This window comes from Populus trichocarpa, chromosome 1 (genome assembly GCF_000002775.5).
Source record: "Populus trichocarpa isolate Nisqually-1 chromosome 1, P.trichocarpa_v4.1, whole genome shotgun sequence".
Taxonomy (NCBI): Eukaryota; Viridiplantae; Streptophyta; class Magnoliopsida; order Malpighiales; family Salicaceae; genus Populus; species Populus trichocarpa.
In genome coordinates, this window is record NC_037285.2 from 15,353,084 (window position 1) to 15,376,903 (window position 23,820).

The 23,820-nt window shown below is 32.3% G+C and overlaps 1 protein-coding gene and 1 long non-coding RNA gene across 5 annotated transcripts; one reads left to right on the plus strand and one right to left on the minus strand.

The window, feature by feature from the left end:
- The first annotated feature begins 3,718 nt into the window (after nucleotides 1-3,718).
- LOC7490979 (cyclin-A2-4) lies at nucleotides 3,719-12,072 on the plus strand. 4 transcript variants are annotated; one of them, XM_024606226.2, is made up of 13 exons: nucleotides 3,719-3,957; nucleotides 4,242-4,283; nucleotides 5,271-5,619; nucleotides 5,946-6,216; nucleotides 7,384-7,517; nucleotides 7,783-7,875; nucleotides 9,834-9,967; nucleotides 10,204-10,279; nucleotides 10,707-10,783; nucleotides 10,884-10,917; nucleotides 11,017-11,166; nucleotides 11,253-11,387; nucleotides 11,587-12,072. In XM_024606226.2, exons 3-13 carry the CDS (start codon nucleotides 5,329-5,331, stop codon nucleotides 11,638-11,640), a joined length of 1,449 nt encoding a protein of 482 aa, XP_024461994.2. In that variant the 5' UTR covers nucleotides 3,719-3,957; nucleotides 4,242-4,283; nucleotides 5,271-5,328; the 3' UTR covers nucleotides 11,641-12,072. The 4 variants fall into 4 exon arrangements, with proteins under 4 accessions (XP_024461994.2, XP_002298132.2, XP_024461995.2 ...); XM_002298096.4 differs by having other exon boundaries at nucleotides 3,719-3,932; XM_024606227.2 differs by lacking the exon at nucleotides 4,242-4,283.
- Nucleotides 12,073-13,259: 1,187 nt separating this feature from the next.
- LOC112328246 (uncharacterized) lies at nucleotides 13,260-15,079 on the minus strand. The gene is made up of 2 exons (XR_002982985.2): nucleotides 13,847-15,079; nucleotides 13,260-13,662 (listed from the first exon to the last, which is right to left on the minus strand). It is a non-coding gene; the product is annotated as an uncharacterized LOC112328246 (long non-coding RNA).
- Nucleotides 15,080-23,820: the final 8,741 nt, after the last annotated feature.

The following is a 23,820-nucleotide window of genomic DNA, read 5'->3' on the forward strand; positions in this document are numbered from 1 at the left end:
GTCAATTCACAAGAGTCTTACAATGGCGGGGTTCTTGTGCTTGTGAGTTGGTATTTGAATGGAAATGATAATTTGCAATAAAAATTTACTCAGAGCTTCTTCCTGGCAGGTTTATTTGACGGAAAAATTAATAACAAAGTGAAAAAAACTAATTTCAAGATGATCAAATTAGTTGCTTGTTATTTGAGCTATATACCTCTTCTCCCGGATTTCTTCAACAAATAAGTAAATATAATTATTATATTTTATGCCATCTAGTTTAGTTCTTTTGTATTTAGTTTATGAGCATGCTAAGTTAATTAATTTTATTATACTATTACTATTATTCTGCTTATAACGTGTATACAATATATTATGCTGGTATAAAAATTGAACTAAACAATTTATTATAATTGTTTTCGTGAAGTTTTTATTTAAAAAATCATGCTTCTAATAAAAAAAATATTTTTGTAAAAAAAACATGAATAAAGAAAAATATTTTTTCTCCTTAATTTAAATAAATGGAATTCTTATAAATATTTTTTAATGTTTTTAAGTTTTTATTCAAAAATCATGTTGCTGGTAATAAGAGATTTTTTTTTGTCAAAATAAAAAAGAAATACACGAATAAAAAAAGGAATTTTAACTAAAAATATTTTTTCTCTCCATAATTTAAATCATTGGATTTCTTACTAAATTTTATTTTAATTATCACAAAATTCAATAAAACATATTCAAACTATATACTCATATTATTTTTACGATTGACACTATATGCTCCCATTAAGTCATTATTTACTATATACTTCCATCGCATACCAACATACATTCATGAATATTATTGTGTATTGTCTTAATTAAGAATTCATATTAAATATTTATTTGAGAGTATAATAAAAATTATTTTAAAATTATTTTTTTATTTAGAAATGTATTAAAATAATATTTTTTTATATAATTTATTTTTGATATCAGAATATCAAAACGATTTAAAAATACAAAAATAATGATCTAAAACTAAAAAAAATAATTTTTTTAAAGTATGATTGGATTGCAATGTTAAATACCATCTAAATATAAAAATGAAGTAATTAAAATTAGTGACCGGGAAAAAATGCATAGGATTTAAAGTTTGAAGATAGATTTGAATTGGTTCATCACATGAGTGGTGTTTGGACTTTATTGATTGTATCATTCAAGTGCATCAATTCTTCATGCATGAAAAACTTCCCCCTCTCCTCCACCTGAAAACCCTAATCTGTGACGGATCCGATGACCGAATGACGATCACAATTCAATGGCCGTGCAATCATGGTGGCTACAGTTTTTTCAAGTGGCGCGATTTACTTTTTGTGAGCATGGAAGCTTATAATCCTTGAGTTGCCATGGAAGTGACTAAAAATATAATTACTTCTATAGCATGCATGATATTTAATTATTAAAAAGCGCATAATTATACGATATATTGGATCTTAAATCTTGAGATACTAACATAGTTTCATTTTCAGTAAAAATATAACCTTTTTTTTTCTAAAAAATAAAAAAATATATAAAACCTATTCTCTTTTGAAACAGTCATCACATCCCTTAATTTTTCTTAATCATTGTTTTAGTATTTTTTTATTTTGTGTCTATAGATCTAGATTTTTTATTTAAATCTATATGATCCCGTGTCGTAATCTCTTGTTCGTAAAGGTTTTTTTTTTTTTTTTCTTTTTAATAAAGGTAATATTATCTCAACTGAGATCTGGTAATGCGATCCATCGTGTAATCATCTTTTACATAGAGAGCCACAATTTAAGAATTTCAAAGGATTTTTTCATCGTTTAAATAATTGAAAGGATTCTAATTATTGTCTTGAAAATCATTCAAATAACAAATAATTTCTATGATTATATATAAAAAATAGTTTATTTGTATTTTATTTAGTATTAATGAAATTACTATATTTTTTTCTAAAAAAAAAAAGATGCGTATAATTGATAAACTCGAATGGGACGTGGGAGTAAGCTTTTAATTAAAAGTTCCAGAGGGTTTAACGACAAAGGTTTCTCACCCATCATGTGGGGGACAGCTCACGTTGAAGACATTAATTAATAATGCATAAAGCTGGTTGTTCACGTGTTTGTTTGTAATAAAATCTCCCGTTGCCATTTCAAATTTTGAATCCCTTCAGTTTGATCGATCCAACTCCTTCCCTCTACGCTTCCTTTTATGTTTTTTTTTTTTTTTAATATCAGAATATTAAAATAATCAGAAAATATTAAAATATTCAAACACAGGTAGAAATGTAATGCCATTATGTTCCTTTTTATTTTCTTGGTGTTTTGGTGTTGTGGCAAAATATATTTTTTAAAGGATTTTTTTAAAATTTATTTTAAATATTAATACATTAAAATAATTAGAAAACATCAAAACACTTAAACGCAGATAAAAATACAATGCCAAACAATCTCCAGTCATAGAGAAAAAATAGTTTGATTTACTAAATAATTTCTATTTTCTAATACTGGATCTCATATATAATTACATTTTAAATCTTAGTTTGTAAAAGTTAAATAGAGATATATTTTATTTATTTATTTTACATGTAAAAACTCATCACGCAATAGTTTTAACTCAATATATATTTTAAAACCTATAATTTTTAACTGCAATTAAAACTATTTTTTAAAAAACCTACTTTTTTAGATCTCAACCATGAAAATTATCACAATACAAATCACACACACTAAATTAAAATCGGATACTTGATAAACACCATTGTTCCATTATTGAAAAAAGAAAAGAAAAATTACATATCAAATTATATCTTGAAAATAATATCTAATTTTTAAAACCTCAGCTGCAAAAACTATTATAATACGGAATACATACTAAATTAGAACCGGATCTTCGATAAACACCATTGTTCCGTTATTAAAAAAATTACATATCAAATTATACTATTGACAATAACAACATGATGATTTATTATTTTTATTTTTAATTTCTGCTAAAAGAAAGTAACATAATTCTACAAGAATGGTAAAAATTACTACTGTGCCTTCTAATACCAGAATCTGGACTTTTTATTCTCAAAATGTTCAATCAAATTGTTGGTATTTTCCTACAAACAAAAATTGGATTCAACTCTATTTGCCGGAAAAAAGAAAACCCTAGGGTTAGAAGAGCTCATGGAGGGAGGGAGTTTATGTGCTGCTTTTTCTTTCTTACATCATTTAAAATGCAAGTGCATTTTTAAGCTTCGCTTTTAAACAAATATCTTTCAACGGCTCCAAAAACAGTCCTTGCCTTTTCTCCATCATTTTAAAAAATTCATACTATTATCACCACCCACCGCTCTTCTCTATTGTAAAACACAGCTATCATCATCATCAATATTATGATTACATTTAGGGATGTTAGATACTGCGGTAAAAATATTATTTATTATTATTTCTTTGTTTAAATTATTTGTTTAAATTTTTTTAATGTGTTATATTAAAAATAAATTTTTTTAAAAATATTATTTTAATATATTAAAAAAAATACTTTAAAAAATAACGGAACTAAATTATCGACTATTCCGTGTCTAACTTAAAATTGTAAATAATAAAAACACCTTAATTTCAAATTACAATCAAGTAATTAAAAAATTAAATTCAAAATCTCAAAAGGTCAGCTAATTAAATTCTTAAAGGAATTTCTCATAATCCAGTCAAATTAAAATCAACAATTCTCGGACTTTACTTTTTCAGTCAAATAATAACGATATCTTGTTAATATTTTTTGGAAGTAATAAATGAACATCAACAACATTAAAATATTACATCATTTCGGAGAAACTAGAATGCCATTTTTCATGTTTTTTAAACCCAACACTGTCCCGCCCTGACTTCTTCTTCATTGCTCTCTTACATCCTTTGCTTTGTGAAGATATACATTTGTGAAGATATAGCACACAACTGCAGGTCTCTAATCTATACATTCACATTTGTGAGTTTGTAAGCTTACATTTTCACCACGATGCATATGATTGTTGCCGGCGTGTGTAGTCTTTTTCTGTGTTCTTCGGGTTTTTGGCGATTATCTGGTTTTTGGCTTGCTAGATTTATACGGGTTTAATGGGTTATTTGCAATTTGTGAAATTTTGAAGGTTTTTGGACATGGGTTTTGGTAAAAGATAGGCTTTTTTTTTTTTTTTTTTTGGGGGGGGGGGGGTTCTTGGGGCACAACTAGCTTGTTTATTGACCAGCATTTTCTGTTTTTTTTTTTCTTAGGAAGTCTGGAGAAGTGAAAGAAATTTGAGTGTTTTCTTGCAGGTAAATTTATAGAAGAAGAAGTTGATATCTTTTATTAGGAATTGTATTTATTTTTTGAAATGGCCAAGGTGTCCAAAATAAATAAAGAAAAGGAAAGAGAAGACAATGAGATTCAGAATTTTATTTTTGGAAACATAAGGTTTATTTGTTTCTTGTTTGTGTGTTACAAGTTGGAGTCTTGAAATTCGGATTCAAAATCTTGGAATTTGGATACAGATACCAGCTTGCTTAGTAGAATCTTGGGATTCAAGATTTTTCAAGGAAAGAACGCTTTGCCTTTATTTTCATGGTTGCCACTAAGATTTATATCCCATTATTAAGTAATGTATAAGATTTATATCCCATTATTAAGTAATGTATGTGAATTTTGTTGATTCTGTATCTTGGTGATTGCAGTCTCAATCTTTTTTAGGGCAAGTTTTTCTCAAGAAGATAGAACTTTTGGGTACATTGAGAATTTTCAACTTGAACTCCAGATACATATCCATGAAATTTGAATTGTTAATGATCTTTTCACACAATATTTCTCCATGCAATTGGAGTCGGACTTTTTTTTTTACTTGATCTGTGTAGATCTAAAGGTTTTATGATTTTTTTGTGTGATTTGGCAATTCGGTTTATGTTTGATAAAGTGCTCAGATGCACATTATAAAATTTTTTGCCAGATTCTATTTCTTTCTTTTTATTCAGAAATGCACACAAAATAGCAGGTTTTGTTTCTTGACGATGGTATCTATTTGAGGGAAATTTCCTGATTTATAGATAATTTTGATGAAAATTCTAATGAGCCTATAGTAAAAGTGGCGAGTGGGGTTATTCTTTGATGTCTCGTTTGGAACAAATATCCCTTATTCTTCTGACGTGCATTCCCATTGCTTATAAGTTATGGCTCATAATTTCTAGATTATCTAAGTGATGCCTCAATATGTAGAGTTTCTTGGCTTAGAATATCTTGATGATTGTGCTGATATGGTCGTTCTATTGCAGGTTACTTGCCTACTTTCTGGTTAATGCTTTGTGTTGTTCTTATCTACGGCTTGTAAATATGAAGAAGGAAAACACACTTCCTTCTAATTTTAGGCAACTTAATGGTCCAGTAACACGAGCAGCTGCCTTGCGTGCTTCTGGGAAGATGCCACCTTTAAAGGCATCCTCAAAACAAGACCAGAAAAGGATTTTGCGAGCAAATCCAAAAAGAGCAGCCTTAGATGAGAACAACACTAGTGGACCTGCTAATGCAGGTAATCAACGTAAGAGGAGAGCAGTGCTTCAGGATGTCACAAATGTTTGCTGTGAGAATTCGTATACGAGTTGCTTCAGCGCAACTAAAATTCAGGTGGATGTGCTGTCCTTTTGTGCATTGCTAATGTCTATTCTGGACCTTCTTGTGTACTAAATCGATCTTGTATGCTGCAAAGAAAAAAAAAGGACATGATGAGGACAAAATTTGGCTTAGCAAATGAAAAATTAGTACCTACTTCTCTTTCATGATTATAATATAAGGGGCTAAATGAACAGGATATGGTTTCTTGCTCACGTGAAAATGTCTACTACATTGCTGCATTTCCTGAAAATTAGACCCCATCTGTCATGAATTCGTTTCTTTCTTTTTTCCTAAATCTAGAATCTTAAATTTTCTTCTTTAATTCTGCTGCTTGTCAGGCTAAGATAGCTAAAAAGGGTCAGCTCAAAGTATCAAAAATTGCCCCTTCAGTTTCCCTAGAACACCGACATCTTAGAGCTAATTCAAAGAAAAAAATTATTTGTCAAGAAGTAAAAAGAGTACCTTACTCTGAAATTGTATGCTCAAGTACTCAAGAAAAAGATGTATCTTCTCAACCCAGTGGCATAAGGGGGGTTGGCATAGATGATCCTCAGCTTCCTAATCAGTGTTCGAGAGTGCCTTCACATCCCCATAATTCTCCAAAGAAAGGTCAGATTCTACTCAAACTCTTCGCTTTAAACATGGCAATCTTGATGGATACCTTCATTTTAACTTGGTGATAAAAAGGGAAAACAAAGGGGTGCATCTTGGTTGGAGGTTTGTGTACTCGGTGTCCTGTTTCAACATCCATTGATGCAGTCTTCGAGTTATGTAACAATGTTCTTATTTATTTCTTTGAACCTACTTCTATATAAATGAGATACTATGAAGTCAATGAAGTTCATTATAGTAGTGAAAAGGCTGTTATGTGGTACAATTATAGTATTATTCATGAGTTTTTGTCAAATTGAGAGCTCATAGGACCAAGCAGGAAGCAGAGTTGTATAAAAATGGAACAAGTGAAATTCGTTATAGTAGTGAAAAGTGGTCAAAGAGCTGTTACGTGGTACTATTGTTCATTGGCTTTTGTCAAATGGAGAGCCCAGAGGACAAAGTGGTTATGTGAACAAATTCTTAGGGTCTGACAGAGGAAGTCTTGCAATCAAAGTCTGGTCGTTTCCTCCTTTACAGCAATGGATGCTTATGTAATGGTGTCCATCAATTGTTGAACAGGCAATCTATGGCATGCAATTATAGCAACAATTCAAATTCGAATTCTAAAAGCTTAAGTTCATTATAGCAGTAGCTGCTGCATGGAGTTCAAGGTCTCAAAATAAAAACATTAAATTTGGTATCTATTAAAAATAAATGTGGCTAAGAAGAACTTTGGCAGAAACGCTTAAGCCAATTACCATTGTTTAACTCTTTTGACTCTTTTAACTTGATTGCATACTGTCTACCACTGTGTTATGCCCGTCATGCTTAGAACAGCTGATCCGCAAAGTTTAAATGCAAAGATTTTCTTTAGAAAGACGGTACCGAGGAATTTGATTGTTACCCTCTTAAAGCTAAACAGTTATCGTAATAGTAATCCTCTTCTTCAGCCACATGCATCTAATGAATTTATGAGGTCAAATCCATTTTGGGTCACTGGTTGCTAGGTAAGACTTCCTAGTTTGTATTATTCAATAGAAGTTGCTAAAATGGAATATCACGAGTCACACAAACTTACGGGAATAAACTACTACCTTAAAGTAATGTTCTCCAAATTTTCTTCTGTTGTGTATGCATGCATGCAGCGGGTAATGATATTTTTCTCTCAAATGGTCATGGCAGAGAAATGTAATGTTTCGGAGAATCAGAAGATATCACGTGATCAAGAATTTATAGACATTGATAGCAATCACAAGGATCCTCAACTTTGCAGCCTCTACGCTGCTGATATCTATAGCAATTTACGTGTTGCTGAGGTTTGTACTTTATATGCAAAAAAATTCTCATTCTTTATCTACCCCTTCCTTTTTTTACTCTTTTTTTTTCATAATTTCGTTCTCTGTGAATGCAAACGCAAATCTTTTTTCAACAAAAGGTTTTAAAGCTTTTATCCATGCATGTTCCATGTTTTTAATGCCATATGTGGAGACTTTGAAAGAGGAAACATTCACTAGCTCTCTTTTTTTTTCCCTCTTGGTAAATACTGATGTTAGCTTATTGTTTATTACTCTGTTTCTGCAGCTTGTCCGAAGGTCTCTTCCTAATTTTATGGAAACAGTGCAACGAGACATCACTCAAAGTATGAGAGGGATTTTAATTGATTGGCTTGTTGAGGTCAGTGTAATTTCATTGCCTGAGATTATTCTTGTTATGCTCTTAGATGTTTTGCTTTGACTTCGCAATTTACATTGGCTGTTTGTTATTTGATAAGAAAAGATTGTTTGTTATACCATCAATGATGCTATACTTCTATTCGTGCTTGCAGAGATGCACATCTTTCTCACAAAAAACTATTATAATCTATATTCAACTAAAAAAATTAAGCTCGTCGTTAAGGATAAATAACATGGCTTATCCTTTCAATCTAGATGAATGTTTAGCTTAATCAAAAGTTACTCAAGATCTTGTACAGCATTTATTTCTTTGCAGTTTAAGTCTTACTTTGTCTGACTTATTGTTTATGGTTTTTCTAATCCATCATATTCAATGGATTAATTCTCATTCACTAGATGGTTTAGATAACAAAGAGAATATTTGTTTAATTAGAATTAGTAAAGGATCTTCCAAGGCATACTTTACGGGAAGGAAGACACGGTCTACTCATGAAGAGAAAGCCAATCCTTTTAAGTTTTGATCTATATTTTTATTGAGTTTAATCCCTAATTATCTTTATACCAAGCATGAAGTGACATCTCATGATCCAGAGAGTTCTCCATTCATTGACTGAAAATTCAAAATGAAGAAGCAATATTTGTTTCTCATATAAAAAGAAATCTGTTATCATACTCATGTTCTAGTTCAGTTTCTCATATTTGTTTTATTTTGTATTTTTCTAGCCCTTCTTAAGTCTTTTTTCTTTTTCTTTTTTTCTAGATGCAGCAGCTCTTGTTTTAGTTCCCGAGTCTTCCTTTCAATTTATATTTCATGATGTCTTCTAGATCCTTCAACCATAGTTCCTGGATAGGCAACCATTTTTCCATTTTTTCGAGTGTCAGTGTTTTGTATCAGAATTTCCTCTTATTTCTCTGTGCATGGAGCAGGGAAATCCTCAATGTGACATTTCAGGATTATATATATGAATGTGGGTGTACTTGCGTGCATCGTTCCTAGATAGGCAACCATTTTTCGAGTCAGTGTTTTGTATCAGAATTTCCACTTATTTCTCTTATGCATGGAGCAGGGAAATCCTCAATGTGACACTTCAGGATTATACACGCACACACACACATGTATATGTAGGTATGAATGTGTGTGTACTTGCATGCATGCGTGTTTGGATTCATCAACAGGTGCAATTTTGATGTCCAACTCCCTCAAACTCAAGCTAAATTAAACTCAAGTAGTCAATTTTTCATTGAGGCATAATGCATATCCAAGGTCTGTGCCATGAATGTCAAAGAAACAAAGGTAGTTCTCATAAGAAGATTGTGACAAAAAAATAAAAACAAAATTTGACAAGTTATCATTTTTTAATTCTTTTTGAAATACTATATTCGATTAAAGCTTCAGATTAATTTGAACTACCCTTATAGGGATTTGAAACCATAATAGCATCAATGTAACTGTTGACCCTATAACAGCTGTTAGTAACGTAGTATGTAAACGTTTGTGTATTTGACATATGCTTTTCTTTTCCTTTCAATTAGACCACTCTCCACGAAATAATATTATTGCAAAAGTTTTAGTTAGGCATCCACTATGTTTGGGAAAAGGTTGTTGCAGATTATATCTGTTTATGTGGAAAAGTATTTTGATGCTGTATGCTGTATGCTTTGTGTTTTTTATTCTTTATAAATATGTTTCGTTTGAACTGTAACTATCATTCATAGTTCATTTCTGTGTTGAATGCACTCTATGGAAACAAACTCTTTTATCTTAATTTTCACCTTTTATAGTTTCTCAATGTACTGTAACAGTTTTATAGTTCACACCCTCCAACTTAGTCATTTAGTTTATTTTATTCATAAAATCATAATCAATTGAATGATTTGGATCTGTAAACTCATATAGTTTTTATATGAATTATGAATTCCAAACAAATAATTCACAGATCTGTTTGAACTTGCTTTCAGGTGTCTGAGGAATATAAGTTAGTGCCAGACACGCTTTACCTTACAGTATATCTCATAGATAGGTTTCTCTCTCAAAATTACATTGAAAGACAGAGACTTCAACTACTTGGTATCACTTGCATGCTAATAGCTTCGTAAGTTCTTCATATCTTTTGCAATGTTCAGTGCACATAACGGTAACATGAGATTTTAATGAAAGGCTGGGTGCACATAGCAAAAAAAAAAAAAAAAAAAAAAATTTCTTTCTTAGTTTAGGAGCTAATTGAAATATCCATTCTAGAGGTGAAAATATTTTATTATTCAGAGCCGTAAATTACCTGGTATTGGTTTGTTTAGTTTGACGTTAAATGTATTACTCTGTGTCCTGAAGCAAATATGAAGAGATTTGTTCGCCGCGAGTGGAAGAATTTTGCTTCATCACTGACAACACATACACGAGCCATGAGGTATGTCATCATTGTTTGTTTGCCAAATGAGTGCATGAATTACTGAAGCTGTGAAGCGAATATCATCTTCCTTTTAGTTTATGTCTTCCATCTATTCAAATCTATCACATCTGTCAGTCCTTTCTTATTTTGCGTACCTTTGCCAGCTCTTTAAAAATTGATATGAAGAATCATATAACCCTGTTTCTGTCATTTTCTCCTTCATTTGTGTGCTGATTTGGTGGTCTGGAAGAAAAATGACTAAACAACATGTGAAATTTGAGATTGGATTAAAAAATGTAAAACAGTAATACAAAACCCTTGTATAATACGAGTTGACATTTACTTTCTTTCTTTCTTTCTTTCTTTGTTTGTTTTTTTTTTTTTTTGTATTTTGCCTCCCTGTTGGAATATTTTTGGTGTTGGTCCTGACCAAAGTCTGGAGCAGGTGCTAAGGATGGAGACTCAAGTGTTAAATTTTTTTGGCTTTCAAATATTTGCTCCCACTGCAAAAACGTTTCTGAGGTGCTTCAGCTAATCGAATTTTCACCTTTTTATTTATGATTACAAGAAATCATTTCAGTATCAATAATGCAGTTGCTTCTGCAAATTTCTTTGTTTTCAGGAGATTTTTACGTGCAGCACAGGCATCATACAAGGTAATGTGGTTGGTTTAGTTCATATCCAGTTTGTTTCAGAAGATACTAGCCTCTGTTAATTAAAAAGTGACATTTACATATGTAATTGCACATTTGCAGAGCCCTAGCTATGAACTAGAGTACCTGGCTGATTACCTAGCAGAACTGACATTAGTTGACTACAGTTTCTTGAATTTTCTTCCTTCTGTCATTGCCGCATCATCTGTATTTCTTGCCAGGTGGACTCTGGATCAGACAAGCCATCCATGGGTCTGCATTCTCCTTCCTATCATCTGTGTTTCGATATTGTTTTAGATTAAGCATTTGGAGCCTGACTTTTTTTGTGTATTTGACAGAGTCCAACCCTAGAAAAATATACTTCTTACAAGGCGTCAGATCTTAAAACTACAGTTCTTGCAATGCAAGATTTACAACTGAACACCAGTGGGTGTCCTCTGAATGCCATACGCATGAAGTATAGGCAACCGAAGGTATAAACTACGAGTACTGCTCAAGGGACTTAGATTGCTTTTTATTTTACCTTTCTATTTATTTTCTGCATCTTCTGTGTCAGCTTCACGTGTTTTCCTTTGTGTTACAAAATTTACAAGGTATCAGGCTCCATGGTAAATGCACTTGCATTGTGGTTTGATCTCATTCCAATTGCTAATCGAGTTGTTCTCATGGCAGTTCAAATCTGTGTCTGCTTTGTCTTCTCCGAAACTGCTTGAAACACTATTCTGAAGATAAACAGACGGGTTCCACGTTTTTGAAAGTGGTTGCTAACATACACACATCTCAAAAGAAGTTCCTCCTGGCTTTTGTCATATCCTTCATGAGATTGTATATGATATATAATCTGAAACCTTTTTACTCAATATATACATTCTGATCCTTTTTTCTTTGTCCCCTAAATTTGTGTATAGATTTTGATGATCTTTATCAGGTTTTGGTGTTTCCAACTCGGGTAATTTTAAGGATGTATCTAGTCTAAAACCAGGGCTGTCATGCTACTATGGATTTCAGTAAAACCATCGATATTTCTTTCTCTTGCTTCTTATCAACAGATAATTTATTTGTTAGACTGTAAATAGTGGAAGACATGATGCAAAACTGGTGAAATGTAACTTCGGCAGCCTTTGCCCCAGTTTAGTTAATTATTTCTTTGAAGTAGTAGCTTGTTAGCATGATTTCCTTGGGATGCTTTGGTTGTCTCTTGTTAGTTACTGGATGGTAGAGCTTATTTTGATATCTGTCTGTGGTTGTTACTTCTGGACTTGTTATCAGACGTCTTTTACTTTGAATCAGAAAATGCTAACAAGGCTGGCTTTGCTTTTGGTATTAGGGATTCCAATTGCCTTGTTGAAAATTTTCTATGGAATTGTTACTCTTGATACCTCTTTCTTCTCTGTCTTTCCTGGTTCGTTCAAGGTATTCGTACAAGGTGTTGGTTTCTTAGCCGACCCATATTTTTTAATTTTTAATTTTTTATTTTTTTACACGATGATTTAATTATTAAAGGATTGTTTAGGAATATGATTTAAAATTTTATTTGTTTTTAATTTGATCCTTCAATTCTAATTTGTCATGTATAAGTTTTTCCAATTTGATCGTTTTGATTTATATCTTTTTTTTTTCTAATTTGATTTTTATTCTTTTGATTTTTTTAGAGTTATTTTTCTTTTCAATTTAACATTTTGATAAAAAACAATTAATGTGCTCTAATTTATCTTTTATTTTGATTTTCACCCTTATTTTTTTAATTGCTATTTTTTAGGTCCTTTTGTATAATTGATTTTTTTTCTTGATTTCATCCTTCAGCATTTGATTTGTCCGAGATTAGACTTTGTAGTTTTTCCATATATAGTACTTACCTAATAACTCATGTCGAGGGTTTAAAAAGATAATACAGGTCGATATATTTTTGGTTTATTTTATTTTTTGATTTCATTATTTGATATTAATTTTTTTTAAAAAAAATTAGCTTTATGGTTTCTTCAAAAATTATTTCTATCAAATTATCCCGATCTCATAACCTAAAACATGAGTTTTGTGGGTTTACTCTATTTGACTCACATGTTATTACCCATGTTATTTGCTGAATTGTTTGTTTTCTTTTCTTTTCTTTTTCGTTATATGTCATCTACATATTTTTTTTACCCAAAAAAAAAAAAAAAATACAGACCCAGGACCCATGTCTAGCCTTTCTCTACTGGCTTAGCTCAGACTGAAAAAACCCACTCTCATTTTGGCCTGTAATGAAAGGCAAAACTCTGTTTGTTTTTAGTAAATAAACCACTCTCACAGCTTCATGAATGCGTAAAAGCAAATCCCAGGGGAGAAAAAAAATAAATAATGTACACTTCATTTAAGTCTTCAAGTAAGTATAATGTGAAACTCGAAATAAGTTCTGTTCAGATAGGAAGGCCAAAAATAATGGATTATTCTTCTTTATCGAACACTGCTTTCATCGACAGTTAAGACTTGTTTCATATCAATAAAAAAGAAATCATAAAAGACTGTATGCTAATTACATCAAAGCAGAGAAAACCTTCAAATAATCCTCCTTGGTCCTTACATTCCCTTCCCACCACATTTATATAACAAGTTCCCCCATCAATTCACGAGAAATGTTACCTGTTTACCAGAGACATTTTTCCTATTTGTGACTACCTTCAAGCAGGGAAGGCATGGAAACAGGATTTGAAACCACCAAAAACACCATGCAAATTTTCCAATTGAAAACTAACCATCAAGCATCGACACCTGCATAAACCATAGAGGAGCATTAAGTTAACTCACAGCAAAAGTGCTGCAATCTGTTTTAAAAGGAAAAGACTGCAAAGAAATTACTACATAGTTCTCCTAAATGTTCCACTTTCTTTCAGATGATTTATTCTGCTCAATTAAAAAAAATAAATTGCTTTGAATAAAGGAGAGAAACAACTACTAATGTACAACAAATCTGCCAAAGGAGAGCACTGGCCCCTGTTCTTTGCACTTGAAGGGAATTCTCTATACCACAGTTTAATTAGCGGAGTTGGGATTTTATTAGCAACAGCCTTTGATGGATCAAGGGAAATGATCAATTCCTCAGCCTGGTCTTCAAGATCAATGTCTCCATGATTTTGAGCATATTTCCTTAAGGCCTCCCAAATTTCCACTGTGGGTTCAAATGGAAGTTTCTCAATATACTCCTCAGCCTCGTTAAGATAAGCGGACTTTCCAAGAACATCTATAACCCCCAAATAATGCTCAAGAGTTGGACTAATCCCAAACTCCCAACAGCCTTTGATGGATCAAGCGGACTTTCCAAGAACTCTATAGCTTGGTTAACCTTACCCTCTTGACACAAACGCGCCAAGTCATAAACCGAAAGAGGCGGAGGCGGAGCTGGAACATTAGCATGAGCATTAACACTAGCATTAACATTCATATCCTGTCGTCGATTGGCCGGACCCACACGTGGGGCCCACTGATCAGTGTTTCTCTGTTGTGGGTATCCCTGATTCGGTTGTCCCATCGATTTGGGCTTCCGGGGTGGCCATAATTCCCCCGAACATTAGGTCTAACCTGAGGAGGGTTTTGGTGCTGGGAATAATTTTGATTCCATTGATTATCCTGCTGAGGATAATTCTGATTCCATGGATTAGGGGTTTGATACTGGTGCTGGTGTTGTTGAGGATATCCTTCTTGATTAGGATAGGCACAACCCTGATTAGGGTATACCGTATTTGGATAATTATAATGGTTTGGAGGAGGGTATTGCTGATTTTGGGTCCGTTGATTGAGAATGAAGTTTCCAGGTTGTGAGGTCGACTGATGATGATGATGATGATGATGATGAGGAGGAGGAGGGTTTCCCAACTCGTCTCCGTAAAATCTTTGATCAGAAGAATGAGAAGGAGGTGATGTTGTTCGATAGACATTTGGTATAGCCGAAGTGGAGAGGGTTTTAGGAAGGATTCGGGTTTTGTTATTCAAGTGTTGAAGGGAGCGTACCTTGAAGAGTGGAGAGAAAACAGTTTTGGTGGCTGTGAACAACGGATTGCCATGGAAGAAGCCATCTTCGATTTATTTCATTGAAGAGAAGAAAATCCAGCAAAACCCTTGCGGAGAGAAAAACCCTTCTCTTCTCTTACCTTTCTTAAGGCAGAGACCCTTTTTTGGTGGGCAGATTAGATTAAGCGGTAAACGACGTGTCAGGACTATTCCATTATCTTAAACGACAAGATTTTCTCCGAACCACCAGAAAATAACAAGTGTAACTTTTTTAGGGGACATTTACTTAAAATATTATGTTATAGCTACTTAATTTCGGTGTGGTGTGATTTTGAACCAAAACAAATAACTAAACTGAAATTATTATTTTTTAAATTTTTATATAAAATTAAAAATCAGTTTGAATTAACTAGGTTTGGTTTTTTCTTTTTCAAACTGATTCAAATCAAAATTATTTTAATTGAGCTTTTTTTTGGGCTTTTTCATTGGCCATATTTTTCAGGGTTTATGTTTTTATCTTGTTTCTATTTTCTCAACTCTGTGTCTATTTTCCGAGATATCGACATTTTGGCTTTTCTATTTTCTCAACTCTGTGCCTATTTTCCGAGGTATCGACATTTTGACTTTCTTAACAAGCATGACTCTTTCTTAAACCTGTTAAACATGCATGATATCAAGAAATTCAACTTCAATTTTCTTTTTGTTAGATCTTTGCTCAAAAATTAAACTTTGCAAAAAGGTACATGAAACAAAAGGAAAGAAAAAAAGTCATTTGATTGAAGAAAAAAAAAACAAAGGAAAGATCAAAAGATATTCATTATTGAAATGTAAAATCGTCAAAACATTATTATTTGAAGAGGAAACCAATTACAAATAATTTACATAGATCCTCGTCATCCATCGAGTGCCTGGTGTATTTATACTTGGTCTCTTCAATAAATAACTAAACACGATTCCTAATTGTTGTCCTTATAAGATCAACATCAAGGAGAACACAAAAAGGTCTTTTGCCGGTTCAATAGAATAATCTTCTTCGGTTATATTTGCATGAAAAATTATATAACAATTACAAGGTTATGTGAGAAATAGAAAGAAAGAGGATAAAAAAGTTAAAAGCAAAAGTAAATAGGGGCGTGCCTTTGATTAGGAAGACCAAGAAGCATAAAGCTTAACAATTGTGGAACATAGAGGAAAATCGGAGAGAAAAGAGATGCCGAGAGCAAAAAGAGAGGGTGGTTGATTTTGTCTTAGGGAATACTAATTTAGATTTAGGGTAAAAAAAATAATCCTATTTATACCTTTTTTTTTCAAGTGTTGGCCTAGTTGAATCAGTTCGGTTCGGTTCAATCGGTTTTAGACTTTGGAAACTGAACCAGAACTCTTTTGTGATTTTTTAATTGGTTAATTTGATTTTTTATCTTGGTTCTATTTTTTCAATTATTTTTTTTATTTTCTCGGTTTAATCAGTTGTTTGATTTTTTTTCTCACCCCTATATCATGTAATGATAACAATTTTTTTATACTTTAGAAAATTTAACTTTACATGCTTAATTAGTACCGGTTTAAAATAATGATAAATAATAGAAAATTACATTTGTAATATCATGTTATTTGGTCTAAATTATGATTATTCATTATAGTTGAAAAATTAGATTTTACATCTTGATTAATAAATTTTTTAAAATTTAACGAAATGACTAAACTATCCCTCTCAAATCCTCTATAAACAAATCCCTAAAACTTTTTTTTTTTGGTTTTAATATAATTCACAAGTAAATAACCTTCATTGATTTTACTCAACAATTAAAGATGCCAAAAAAAATAACTTCTAGGTTTCTTTACCCCAGAGCATTATAGATATCTTCGAACTCTACATTTGGTTTTCTTTCTTGACCTTTACAACAAATCTCCCCAAATTAATAATTAAGATATGACCAATACATACTCAATTGAAGCCTAATTTACTGTAAGAGAAGATGTAAACCCCGAGATACATTGAAAATAATAACATAATAGAAATTATGGTGTAATGAAATGAAAAAAGGAAAAGAAAAGAAAAAAGAGTTAAGGAGATAAAAAAAGAAAGGTTTATGGCTGAAAATGTCTATTTTTCTAGAATAAAAAATAGTCTAGCTGTTTTGAAAAGTAGCTAGACTGTTTTAATAAATTGGTCAGATCGTTTTAGCTACTACCCCTTTAAAATTGACAGGGTGCAGGCAAGGGAGAATGAGAGCATTTTCATTTCTTCTTCCTTCCTTTCACCTTGAAAAACTAGAAAGTGCTGGGTAAGAGTGAAAAGAGAGAAAATAGAGAGAGAAAAACCCATTCACACTAAAAATTGAGGAAGATTAAAGAGAGGGAAGATTCAATTAGAGAGAGAAAGTGAGGAAAGAAAGGGAAAAGAGAGAAGTTTTGGGAAAATCTTGATGGGTCGACTTTCAAAATACATTTTGCAACCAATTAAGGTGCTTGAAACTCTTTTGTATCAATTCTAACAAGAGTTTAGTGATTTCGAGAAAATTAATCAAAATTGAATTAGGGTTCTTGAGATAAAGTTAGGGGAAAGTGCATTTCTTAGAAATTAGATTTCTAGGATCCTTGTAGGTTGTTGTGGAAGTGAATTTATATTGAAATAACAAAGAAATTTGGATGGGTAGGGAAGCGCTATGGATCGACCATTTAGAGGCAAAATAGAGGTTTAATGCAATAATGTTATTCTTGTAAGTTTATTGTAATTTTGATAATTGAATGTATAGATAAAGATTTTGATGAATGATTCTAATTCTATGTGACAAATATGAATTTTTGGTTGAATAAAAGTGAGATTTTGGTTGTGTTTGAGATTAAAGCAAGATGAAATGGAGTTCATGTTTATTTGATGTAATAAGAACTTTTATGTGAATTAAAGGAGGATATTGTTGAAAGTGAATGAAGAATTGAAGAAAATGTGAATTGTTTGGTACCTAAATTGATTTTTGTTTACTAATGATTTAGGATATATGGATGATGATTAGAAAGGGATATATACCTTTTTTTTTTCCTCCAAAAATGATATGATTAACTTTGTAAGAAAGAGTCAGATATTGAATAATTATATGAAAATCATAATTGTATCAAATAAGTTGAAAAAAAAAGAATTTAGTTGTAAACAAGTAACTGAATGGAGTTAAAATAGATGTTACGATGAATAAGGAATATTTATGGATACAATAATAATTGATTTAAAAAACTGTCAATGTAGGGGAGATCGTTAGGGTGATTCAGCTAGCTAAGGAGTCGCTCATTGTCAAACAGCAGGTAAGTGCTCCATACCTTATGGTAATTTTCTTTATAATTTTCTCGCAAACTTTACTTGTGAATTAGTAAATCCATGAAAATGTGAATAGTGATATTGATAGTGTATATGGAAAGAAAGATATGTAAATTGAGAGAATTGATTGATATTCATTAAGGAATACCATATTATTGGCTACCGAATGAGAATGACGGATTGATTGGTAATTAAAATGGGTTGACCAGATTGAATGGTATTCATTAAGGAATACCATAATATTAGCTTTCGAATGAGAATTCTAGAATTAATTGGCAACTAAGATGAGTTGACCGTATTGATTGATATACATTAAACAATACCAGATCATTGGTTTTTAAATGTGAATCCCGAATTGATTGGCAATTGAGATGGGTATGCTGAAATAATGAGTACTTAAAAGAGAGTATCATAATGTTGATTTTAACATGGAAATGCTAGAACAATTATTTAAGTTATGAATATTACAATATTTGTTTAGGTTTGAATGAATTTATGATGATTATTGTTGTTATTTATTTTTGGACCCCACGTGCTGGAGACGGTGTATACCTCTTTTGAACTGAGTGTAGGAGTTTAACTCATGTTTGCTGGAAGATTGACAAAAGCAGAGAAAAAAATATTTTTTTCGAAACCCTGTTTGAGCTGTTTTCTGCTCTCTTTATCCTTCCCCTTTGCTGCCAAAATCATCAGGTTTTCTTAGATTGATCAGGAGTCTTCATAATGCTAAATTCGTTCCTTCTTTATCTGGTCTTTAAGGTTGGATAAATGCCTCAAAATTTGCACTAAAAAAAACTGGTTCTGCTGCTGTCGTAATTTTTTGTTCCAACTTAGGCTCTGATTCTGACTTGGTTTCGTACGATATCTGACCATCCTAGCTATATTATGTCACTCATGACATGTTGAAAAATTAACCTACACCTTTATTGGGTTCTAGGGGTCACTGTTCTTAGGGCAGACTCTTAGTCAGATTTGGATGCTTAGCATTGTCAGATCAAGAAAACCTTTTTGACCAACCAGATCCTTGCCAGATTCTGTTATCTAAAACGATTTTATCTCACTTTGAATCTTTCATCAAATTTGTAGTTCGGGACACGTAGATGAATTTGAGCTTTTGAATTTGCTTGATTTCGATATCAGAAGCTCAAGATATTCCTATTTGAAATCTAGCGTGATAACATAGAATCCTGCTGCGAGAAGGTTTCCAGCCTAGTTTGGTTGCAATTATGTTATTCAAAACAAATTTATCTCACTTTGAATCCTTCATCAAAGTTGTAGTCCGGGACACATAGATGAATTTGGGCTTTTGAATCGCTTCATTTCAATATCAGAAGCTCAAGATATTCCCGTTTGAATATCTAGTGTGAAAGCAGGGATTCCTGCCACGAAAAGGATTTTCGCCCAAGTTCGCGGGCCTGATTCGAGGGATTTTTTCTGGACCAAGGACTGAATTGAAAAGTGCTAAAATGAGGGATTTAATTGAAGAAGGATATTGGAAGCTGGAGACGGGGCTTGATCATCATAAATGACAGGATTTCTACCACACCGAATAAGGAAAATCACGTTTTTTGTGCAGCTATAATTCATAGGAAACAATAGCTTTTGACAGCTGCAAAATGCCATAAAGAGAAGAACCTCACCATCATCTAATGGCTGGGATTTTATCCCTAACATAGATGGCTGGGATGATGTGTTAATGTTGGAAAGAAATCACTAGAATCAACACATAATCAATGACAATATTGTAGTTTCCTCATTTTAATTATTTGGCTACAAATCAGCTGGGATTTGCATCCTAGATTAATGCATTGAATCTTTTCTAATAATAGTTGTGTATAGACTATATATACGCTGCCTCTGCTGACCTAAAAAGAGAGAAAAACAAAAAAAGAAGAAGAAGGGAAGCAGGACAGAAAAGAGAAAGAAAGAGCAGGCAGAAAAACAGAAAAAGAAAGACAAAAAATGCAAGAGAGAACAGGGGAGAAGAAAGTGCAGGAACCAATAGAGAAAGTGACGAAGATGCAGAGGAAAGAAAAAGCAAAAAACAGACGCAAATACAGAACAGAAGGAAGAAGGTTGAAACAGACAAACACAGACCGAGCAACCATCACACTTTCAACGTTGCTGCAGCTTCTTCGTCTCCAGGTCTGTTTCTCTTCACCCTTTGCATGCATTTTTTCTTTGTGTTTGCACTGTTCAAGTGAATTATAATTCACTCGAACAATAACGAGGTCTTTCTTATGGCATTTTCCTTTGTTATTGTATTGTTCAAGTGAATTAATTCACTTGAACAGTACTCACCAGCTTTCCTTAAACTTTAAACTGCACCCTTTTGTGTCCAGCCGGGTCACTTGCTTGGGCAAGTGACCTGGCCGGACTTACTTTTTTTTTTTTTGAAAAACAATAAAAGAAAGAGAAAGATATTTATTTTCTGGCATATTTATTTTAAAGTTTGAATTTTTTATGTTGTAAAAAAAATATATACCAATCTTGAATTTAGAATGCCCGGTTTTCGACGTAATATGACAAATATACATATATATCAAAAAAATGTTTTCATGCATACAACCAATACTCTAACATGTTTTGAACTTTTTTTTATATATAAAAAAATATATTGGAAGTTTCGAAAATGTGTTTTCGCATGGATTTCTTAAACACAACAAAAATTATTTTCTTGCATTTCTAGATTTTACAACATGTTTGTAAAACTCCAAAAGGTATTGGCTAATATTCTAAAAAAATAAAAAATCTTATTTTGGGGGGAATTCATCTATTATTCACCGTTAATGTTTGGATAAAGAAATTCTAAAGGGATGAATATTCAAAATATTATTGAGAATAACTTGTTATTATCCATTGTTAATATTTGCATAAAGAAACCTTAAGTGGTAAATATCCAAAATAATTTTCTAGGGATAATAAGTCCTCACACATCCTTGAAAGAAGCCTTGATTATAATCGAGGACATTTCAATTTTTTTTACTCCATGGTTTACGAGCCGTGAGAGTATAAAACACTAAGGCAAAAATAGGCTTTTAAAGCGCCCTAGATTACTAAATTTTTGTTCCTCCTCCTTGCGATTTACGAGTCGTAAACTCTTGAAATACTAAGGGAAAATGAGCTTTTAAAGCACATGAAATCTCCTTGGGTTTCTATCTTAATAAATTTAGTTTGAATCAAACCTAGAAAAACTGATGGAATTATAAAACACCAACACCATAGCAATTATAAAGCAAACCAAACACCAAGCAACTTACTTTAGGTCGGGCGTACTAGATCTGCTAATACATTCCCTTTACGCAACCAGTCCCTTGCCTTAGAATCTCTGAAAGACCAGTTAGGGTTCCTAGTGACCATAATACTTGGTGGCGACTCCCTTTATCCACAAATAAACAAAAACCCCGAAATCAATCGAGGGTCACCGCTCCGCCGCGAAGATGCGACAATTATAAAGAACAAATTAAATATAGTCTAGATAAAAAGTTCATTATTTCTTTTAAGTGATAAATGAGATATTAACTTGTGACTTAATAAATATTGTTGATTTTGTTACAATTCAGTCACAAGCTCACTATGAGTAATTATTAGTTTTTTTTTTGTAGATTTAAGAAATCATAGATTATCAAGTTGTAATATCAAACTTTCAGATCGTAATTTTGAACATTCTATTTTGAAATGTAATTTAAATATCCTCATATTAAAACTAACAATGATCTTTGATTAATTAAGGTCATATAATGTATTTATTGTTTAAAACTTAATAACGCTATTGTCTTACATGATTATTATATTTTTCATTGCAATTTGAGTAGTAACTATATAAATGGACTTAACTTATGTATAATTATATTTATTCCAGTGTTGGTTGTTATGGAGTTAATGTAAGTGCCTTGATGTTTTAATTATTAAGATGGATGTAAAATTAATTAATTAATGTCTTAGTGGTATGAAATATCGAGAATGAATTAAGGAATGATAGATATAATGAGATAAGAGCCAAGATGATTGGATTGGAAGTTGGGGTGAAGGGTTTGTGGTGAGAAGGAAAAATAAAAAAAAGTTCATAAGTAGGTCTTGTTCTTATGTGAGAAGAGAAAAAGAAAAGAAAACATTGTGGGTATAATATAAGACTTATTTATAGCCTATGATGCTTGTCGCACCCTCGCGAGCGGGTTGCGGCGTCGCGGCGACCCTCGATTGATTTCGGTTTATTTGTTTTTTTGTGTAAAAGGGAGTCGCCACCTAGTATTATGGTCACTAGGAACCCTAACTGGTCTTTCAGAGATTCTAAGGCAAGGGACTGGTTGCGTAAAGGGAAGGTATTAGCACCCCTAGTACGCCCTACCTAAGGTAAGCTGCTTGGTGTTTGGTTTGTCTTAAAATTGCTATGGTGTTGGTGTTTTCTAATTCCATCAGTTTTTCTAAGTTTGATTCTAACTAAATTTATTAAGATAGAAATCCAAGAAGATTCCATGTGCTTTAAAAGCTCATTTTTCCCTTGGTATTTCAAGAGTTTGCGACTCGTAAATCGCAAGGAGGAGGGACAAAAATTTAGAAATCTAGGGCATTTTAAAAGCCTATTTTTACCTTAGTGTTTTATACTCTCACGGCTCGTAAACCGTGGAGTAAAAAATTGAAATGTCCTCGATTATAATCAAGGCTTCTTTCAAGGATGTGTGCGGATTTATTATTCCTAGAAAATTATTTTGGATATTTACCACTCCGGGTTTCTTTATCCAAATATTAACAGTGAATAATAACAAATTATTCCCAATAATATTTTGGATATTCGTCCTTTAAGGATTTCTTTATCCAAACATTAGCGGTGAATAATAGATGAATTCCCCCCAGAATAAGATTTTTGTATTTTTTGGAATATTGGCCAATACCCTTTGGAGTTTTACAAACATGTTGTAAAATCCAGAAATGCAAGAAAACAATCTTTTGGTGTTTAAGAAATCCATGCGAAAACACATTTTTAAAACTTCCAATATTTTTTGTATAAAAAAAAAGCATTCAAAACATGTTAGGGTATTGGCCGTATGCAACACACAAGAAAACAAATTTTGATATATATGTATATTTGCCGCAGTTGCGTCGAAAACCGGGTATTCTAAATACGAGATTGGTATATATTTTTTACAACATAAAAAAATCAGACTTTAAAATAAATATTCTAGAAAATAAATCTCTTTCTCTTTCTTTTTTTTAAAGAAAAATAAACAGCATGTCCGGCCGGGTCACTTGCCCAAGCAAATGACCCGGCTGGACACAAAAACAAAAGGGCGCAGTCTTCTCAATGAAACAAGGCAAAATGCATGCAAAGAGACCACGTTACTGTTCAAGTGAATTAAAATTCCCTTGAACAGTGCAAACACAAAGCAAAAAGAATGCATGGTGCGGGAGGTGAAGAGAACAGACCTGGGAACGAAAGGACAACGGCGATGTTTGAAGGCTTGCTGGCTAGTCGATCAGTGCTACCGTCTGCTTCAGTTCTTTCCCCCTATTCTCTGTTGGCGTTCTTCTTCTGAGTTTCACCTCTGCAATCTTCGTGCCTCTTTCTCTCTACTGGTTTTCTGCACTTTCTTCTTTCCCTGTTCTGCAGATTT